This window comes from Cotesia typhae, unplaced genomic scaffold (assembly GCF_013202065.1).
Source record: "Cotesia typhae breed Kobodo isofemale line unplaced genomic scaffold, CoteBio_Ctyphae contig_59, whole genome shotgun sequence".
Classification (NCBI taxonomy): Eukaryota; Metazoa; Arthropoda; class Insecta; order Hymenoptera; family Braconidae; genus Cotesia; species Cotesia typhae.
This window is the reverse complement of record NW_027423761.1, coordinates 1796687-1804604: the sequence shown is the minus strand read 5'-3', so window position 1 is coordinate 1804604 and position 7918 is coordinate 1796687. Positions and strand designations below refer to the sequence as shown.

At 30.7% G+C, this 7918-nt stretch overlaps 1 protein-coding gene across 1 annotated transcript; it reads right to left on the bottom strand.

Annotated features, from left to right (window-relative positions):
• Positions 1 to 826: 826 nt before the first annotated feature.
• Positions 827 to 7058, bottom strand: LOC141532275 (O-acyltransferase like protein-like). The gene is made up of 6 exons (XM_074250551.1): positions 6980 to 7058; positions 4615 to 4780; positions 4346 to 4542; positions 2947 to 3254; positions 1178 to 1320; positions 827 to 1092 (listed from the first exon to the last, which is right to left on the bottom strand). The coding sequence occupies exons 1-6, from the start codon at positions 7033 to 7035 to the stop codon at positions 868 to 870; spliced, it is 1095 nt and encodes a 364-aa protein (XP_074106652.1). The 5' UTR covers positions 7036 to 7058; the 3' UTR covers positions 827 to 867.
• Between the last annotated feature and the right edge of the window lie 860 nt (positions 7059 to 7918).

Genomic DNA, 7918 nt, shown 5'->3' with positions numbered 1-7918 from the left:
CAAAGCAACTTTGTTGATGAAAAAATGTTTTTTAGTTTTAGAAAAAAAAAATATCTTTTTTTTTTCAACAAAAAAGTTACTATGAGAAAAATTTGATTTCTTCTACTAAGAAGTAAAATTTTAAGAAATTTTCAACAAATTATTTTATCGTCCCAACAATGCCCCTTACTATTACTAAAAAATGCCCCTTACATTACTAAAAAATATTTTCTAAGGAGAAATCTTTAACTTTCCTTTTAATTTCAATTAAAATTTAGAATATTTAATTAAATTACTTAATTTACTATGGTTATAATAATAAGGTAAGTATTATAAAAATATTAATATTGCTAACAATTTTATTTATCCTCTAAAGCAAAATGATAGAATAAAAGCAAATTGAATTATTTATTATGTAATGTCTAATTTTTTATTATTATACACAGATAATAGTATATTGTGCAACTAGTGCGACAACACACACACACACACACACACACACACACACACACACACACACACACACGCAGAAATATCTCCAGCCAGACCGTCAGCAAGACTTCAAGCGATACTTCTAGAAAGACTGTCAGTGAGATCTCAAGTGTGACAACGGATGTTTTCGGGGCCTGCCAGGTAATTTATCTATTTAAAATCAACCAAAAGTTTAACTTTTATTGTGAGTGACCCAAATATCAGTATTCTTATATGTTCAGGTCTTTATTTTTTACATATTTTTAAAGTAGTTCAAGTGTCGTTATATTATACAAGACATAAACTACAGTTCATAGTTATAATATGAAAATATTGATTTATTTTCTCAAAATTATTGTTGGTGTTAGAATTTTTGTCTCCCAAAAATAAATTCTGACATGAAAGACAGTAGAAAATTTACTCATAAAATTTCAGATTATTTGATTTGTTTTCAATAGAAAATTTTTTTTTTGAGTATCTTTTTGGATTATTAGTTTCATTCTCAACCGAAGATTGGCTTATCCTTTCAGTTCCATGGGCGAATATTAATTTTTCTAGTACCAAAAATGGAGACTCGAACATGAGGCAAAAGACAAATCCGCCGAAAATGCAGATAACTAGATCACTGACATAAAAATTGACCTGCAAAGTAGATTAAACAATAGTTACTTAATAATTAAATAATATTCATTTAGGGTAAAAAGTTGATGAGTTGTAAAAATTTTACCATCTGAAACTCGTTAATGTACATAGGAACTCTAACAGATTTTATTTCCATGGTTTGCACTACGTAGTGAAGAAGGTAAATTGAGTATGATATTCTACCCAAGGGCAAGTACATCGGAAATGACAGGAACTGACATATAATACCTGAAAAATATAAGACTAACATAAATATTTAAGATTTATTTTGTCAAAACCTTTGTTAAATAATCTCTGATAATTTGGTCAATATTGAATTGTTTTTTTTTTCTGCTAGTGTAGTCCAGCTGGCCATTATGATGATATCATGTACAGCCAATGTTTGTTCGGCAATTAGTCGAGTCCTCACAGTCAAAGACAATCGGAAATTAACCTGGCGCACAGCGAAAATTATTCGATTATGGTAGGACTCGAACCCGTGCTTGATCAGTGCTCATAGTTAGAAGTCAAGCACGTTATCTGCTCGGTTTCGCATCGAGCATTATAGCGCGCAGTGTAGGGATCTCAAACTTTCTGCCCTTGTATTGCAATATACTATTGTTGTATACAATTACAATAATAATATATCATTAATTACATACCCAGGGAAGTAAAGTAAGAAATGTCTGAGATCACATGTAATAATTGATTTGGTTGGCTCATCGACAATTTGTAAAAAAGTGGCGTTTCTTTCGTTCACGAGTGAATTTGAATACATACTTTTATAAATAAGTTGTACACGGAAAAAAAAATATTGCTCACGGAGCAATATTGTAATGCTATAGCAGCTATCCCCACTCAACCAACTGTTAGAGAGTTACTAGAGCCATCTATTAGATCGTTCTGGCAGGAATACAGTAGTTGGCTAAAATAGCTAAGCCGGTGCTCTGGGAGAGCCAAACGGGATTGCTGTGAGGGGTAAATGCCTCGTTCAAGTCTCAGATTCTGCCCGCAGTCTTGTTTTTTGACACATTTTATCACCTCCAAAATTAATGTAATTATTTACTAGAAACCTGTAATTTATATGCGACTGTCGAGAGTTATCGATTATGATTAAAAAAAACTTTGGCTTATTAATTTTTTGTTCTTTCCAATAGAGATATTAATAGTTTGGGTAGTTTTTAAATAAAGTTGAAAATAATTAGTGCAATGACAGGATCAAATCCGAATAATTTAATGAAAAATGTGGTGGAGCAAATTTATAGATCCAACAAATTATTTAAAACTCCTCCAAAAATTTCTTAAAAAATTGACCATCACCAACAAATATATAAAACTTTGAAAATTCTTAAATTCTTGTGACAATTTTTTTTTAAATGGTCCATAAAAATAAATAAGTATCATCAAAAACTTGTTAATTTAATATGTAATCTATTTTATAATTTTTAATTACTTATTCTTTTTTATTTATCCGTATAATTTTTCAATAATAATTAATAAAAGATTGAATCGATAGAATAATAAAATTTTTTGTTATTAAATATAAAATATTAAGTATTTAAATCGTTTTGTCTGGTAAAAGGGCTCTGTAAGAAAAATGTTGGTGAGCGATTCTAGCCAACTAACAGATCGCTCCAGTAACCCTACAGTAGTGTTCTTGTAGGAATACACATTGCTACAGTAAGAATCTACGAGTAGGTATCTGATAGATGGCTTCAGTAATAATATTTTTTTTTCCGTGTAGGACTTCTTCAATAAGACTAATCGGTTCTCAAATATAGTTTAATTAATCAACGACCTTTAGTTTCGATCAAACTCTGCACGTTATTAGTTGGTCAATCGAAAATATCAAGATCAAACTGATTTTTTTCTTACCTCCCTCTCCTACTAAAGATATGTAAATAATCCAGCAGATTCCAAATGCCCAAATATGTTTTCCAACTCCGGCATTGAAAGTTTTAAAGTAGATATTCGACTGGTAATATTCTTGCTGGTAGATCCTGTACGTAAACAACGAGTATGCAAAAGCTAAAACTGCTAAAATCCAACCTGTTTTCCGTAGTCCAGGCGTAGGAATACCGTGATCAGTTGCTAACAGGTACCCTGTTAAGATTCCTAGTAACCACGGCCCAGCACGGTTGGAAGTGAGAACGTAAAAGTGCAGCAATGTCTCGTGGTCATACCTGAAATACCGTTTAAGTAATCCAGATTTTATTAGGTAGATTTCGTTAGAAATCTAACTATTGCATCAGTTCTTATAGTGGAATTTTTACCTGATTCTGCTCGCATATGTCATAATTAGTCAAGTAAGTTTCAAAAATACCATTAGGTAAATATTTTATATATGTATATTAGGGTGTGCTAAAATGTAAATTCCTTTATGGACCTTTTAAAATTGGTATTTTAAGTTCCACTTTTAACAGGAGTTGTGTTTGGGCATTTCCTGAGATATTTTGGGGAGAGAGGATTTATTCGATTTTCATAGAATTTAAACAGCAGATTTAATTGGGTACTTCCGGCCAAATTTTGAATTTTCAACGGAAATGCCCAAACTAAGCTTCTGTTAAAAAGTTCTATGAAAATCAAATAAATCCTCTCCCCTCAAAATATCGCAGAAAATGCCCAAACACAGTCCCTGTTAAAAGCGGAACTTAAAATTCCAATTTTAAGAGGTCCATCAAGGAAGTTACATTTTTGCACACCCTAATGAATATATTAGGGTGCGCTAAAATTCAATTTCCGTGAAGAACCTTTTGAAATTGGAATTTTAAATGAAATTTCCGCATTTGACCGCAAGTGCCCGAACAAAGCTCCTATTGAAATTCTATGAAAATAATTTAAATCGTTTGAACCCAAAATATCGGAGAAAATGCCCAAACACAGCTCCTGTTAAAAACGGAACTCAAAATTTCAATTTTCAAAGTTTCTTCACGGAAATTGACTTTTGGCACACGCTAGTATGTATATATTTAAATACATACACAAACTTTTGAACCATATGCATTTTCTGAATCTGCTTGACGAGCTGAGTCGTAATGTGGCGAAATTTTTCAGAAGTTCCATCATAAGGACCAATGCAATAGTTAGATTTCTATGAAATCTACTAGAAACAAAAGAATTGAAAGACAATGCTTGTCTTTTTTTCTACTAACGAGAAAAATCTATTTAAAAGTATGTCGTAAAAAAATGAGGAAGGGTTGATAAAATAAAAAAAAATAAGTAGCCTATAAGCATTAATAAAAAAATCTTTCTTTAAAACCAAGAAAACACTCACTTTTCATCTGGAAAAAAGTACAACTGGTACTTGTTAAGTGCTTCTATGACAGCTGGCGTGATGACTGATGCAACAATGGCGGTACTCAGAATAATTAATCCTAATTTATGTTTCTTGTATAATGGGTAGACGATTAATGGACTCACCCAGAATAGTTGCATATCTACTGCCAGGTACCAAGTATGGATTAAACACCTCTAAAAAAAATTCCTGGATATTTATAAACATGCGCATTATCAATTGATAAGAGATTAATTGTAAATACTGACTAGATCATGTGAATAGACATAATTGTGGATATAAAGTAGCTTTGCCCACCACTTTTCTTTACAACAGTCACTTTGGATTTTTGTCGACTGCCATAATGCTCCTGAACCCATTTTTGGAAGTATATATGTCGCTATTGATAACAGTGCCATGAATGATGGTGTTAATCTACAGTCAATCATTTATTATTATAAATCAACAATTGTTATCAATCATGAATTACTTTCAGTTAATACAATTTATCATTAATGAAATAAAAAAAAAAATAGAAAAAATTTTGGAGATAATCAAACAGGAACTTTAATAACAAATTATAGGAATTTTCTTGTGAACTAAACCCGTCAACGTATCGGTAATCTTTACTCCCGTGATGAGCAAAATGCACAAAGTGTCCCACCCTACGTTAGTAACCAGGAAAATCTAGTCGAGGTATAGCCGGCTATCAGTTAAAACGTTTGAGTCGCTGAAAAAACGACTTCTCAGCAGATGTTGTAAGGGTGATAAAAAAAAAAAGAAAGATATAAAAGGAAGGAACCTATTAATTGTAGCTATGATGTTGAAAAAAACAATCGCCCTTATTGAGATACTGGGATGGATTCTTTTGATAGGTTATAACTATAGTTTTTTTTAACTAGGGGAAACTAATAAGTAATTAAGGGTTTACTTCTAAAAAGAATTTCAACACCAGTTACCTTGAATTGATATTTTTATTAATTTATGCAAATACTTTGGATTACCCGGGTCGAAAAATTTAAACTGATTTTGAGCAAAATGATCTGCATTTGAACTTATTGATCTTTATTTGAACTTTTAAAAACATTTTCATCTGTATTTGACCTACTATTCAAATTATTTTTTATCTGTTTTAAGTCTAAACAACCTTTTAGTAAAATAATTGAGCAGCTATAAATATTTTATGTTGTTTCTAATCTAATGAGACAAAAGTTTGATCGGTTTTTAATCTAGTTAATTTGTACTTGGACTTTATGTATTGTTTTCAAATTCAATATGAAATCTTATACTATTTTTGATCTACAATTTTAATTCTAAATGTTCAAAGACCAAAAGTCGACTAAGATGACGACTTATAATTTTTTTGAGTCTTAAGTATCTTATTAAAAATTATTCTAAGTCGCATTTATTTGAAAAAATAAATTAATTTATAATATATTGATGCGCTCTCTTGTTTTATGAACTGATCGTTGATCATAATCTTACATCTGTCATATTTATTTGTCATAGCTTAACATTTCATGGGCTATAAAAGTTTTGTATTTGCGAATATTAGTTGCAGTGATAACTAATAAATTTGTAATAACATACGTAAAATAGTTCTCATCGTTTCATTCGATCTAAATCTATAGTTTTCTAATCATCGATATTAAAGACAATGTGAATACATCGACAAGATTAAAATGTTGACAAGATGACAAGATTAATATTAAACTTTGTAATTTCACGCATCATTTAATGAGCGGTATTCACTATTTGGTAGTGCGAAGTATATCGTTTGGTATACATTACACCACGAAATAGTGAATAGTCACTATTTAAGTTTCAGAGAATGAAAATTCGTGTCCTGTAGAAGATCTTCGAGGACACTAATAAAACGATAATAAATAAATAAATCAATATATTACTATTATTATGATTATTTTCATTATTATTATTATTATCGAATTCGTAAAAGGTCTGTTTTTTATCTACAGGCGATAAAAAACCGACTAAAAATTATGGAACGTTTTGGTCTGTTTTTGACCTTGATGTGATCAAAACCAGCTAAATGATTGTGACAAAAAAAGTCTGATTTTGGATTTGAAACAATAGAAAACAATTTTATTGTAACATTAAAAATTGTCTAAAATTAGTCTGAATTGGGAATAGTACGGGTTAAAACAGATTAAATTTTTATATGAAATAGATACACATAATAAAATAAAATTGAATGAAAAATATTAAAAATTTTCATTTATCATAAAACAGATTAAATTTTTTGACCCGGGACTAATGCTATTGATATCTTATGGCTACCACTACTAATGCTCTATGTATTGAATAGTTGTTGATGTCTATATTGTTGGAGCTGTCTGCCTTACCGACGTATGATTAGTTATCGTAGAAAAATTATATCAAATTGATATCAGATTGTTTGGGAGAACATGATACGGCCTGAGGGGCCGAGAGTAGGGATAAGCAAGTGTGAGAGAGGGATTGCATTCATTTTACAACACATCCCCTGGTAAGGAGATAATAATAATAGGGAAATCCACACAAGTTACACGGGACCGTAGCACATCCTAATAATATATATTAGATAGCTCATGCCCCGAAATAAAATTTGGTTACTTTAAAAAATTACTTTCTCACCTCATGTATCGATGGACGTAATAAGCGAGAAGATTAAACTTGCGTCCTTTAGCCATTTCTTTGAAAAACAAATATGAAGTTAAGAATCCGGTAATCACAAGAAATGTATCAACGTAATTGATCACTGAGAAGACGATTGCGGCGCCAAAAGTATGCAACCACTAACCATAATATTTAATTAATGTTTTGGAAAGTTTACATCAAAGTTAATTATATATAATCCGTTAAGCAATTACCTCATCCTTTTCTTCAATATTTAGAACACTGCCTGAGTCAGAAAGCAGGAATCTGTGTCCTAAGATTACCCCGCACATAGAGTAAAATTTCAGGCTTGCAATGATTGGTAGGCTATTTTTATTTACATTCATGCTCAGAATGCGTTTACCGTTGTTAATAAATGAAAATTTGCTGAGAGTATTAACAAAGTTACTGTTAATACTTGTGATTTGTGATAGTACATCGCAGGTGGTGCACATTAAAAGGAAGGTTAGTAAAGCTCCAATTACGCATCTGAAATATTTAACCACTGATTTATAATTGATAACTTGGTTATTTTGTGTTTTTTAAAGACTGAAATTAAAAAAAATTTTTTTCGTAGAAAATATGATATTTGGTGAAATCCCGGTAAAAAACGATCAGCGTTAAAAACATCCAGGCCTGATCATACGTGACCGTGCCTGTTTATATCTGAACAATAATAAGCAGTCTTTTAATTATAACTTATAATTAGATCTGATGAGACTTGCATAGTCAGATGTGATAAAAATTTTTTCTTTGAACCCAGATGGAAAAATATTGTAATGTCATTATAATGATTTTCGCATTATAATGTCATTCTAATGCGTGTCAAAAATATTATTTTTCCGAAACTTCCCATCAAAAATGTCCAAAATACCAAAAACTCTGTGTTAAGATAATTAGGTTTGAGTTCTTTTTCTT

Coding starts and splice junctions, on each gene's coding strand:
- LOC141532275 (XM_074250551.1), bottom strand. CDS start 7,035: ATGGCTAAAGGACGCAAGTTTAATCTTCTCGCTTATTACGTCCATCGA. Junction 4,781..6,979: donor TACGTCCATCGATACATGAG/GTGAGAAAGTAA, acceptor GATTGACTGTAG/ATTAACACCATCATTCATGG. Junction 1,321..2,946: donor ATCTTTAGTAGGAGAGGGAG/GTAAGAAAAAAA, acceptor TATATTTTTCAG/GTATTATATGTCAGTTCCTG.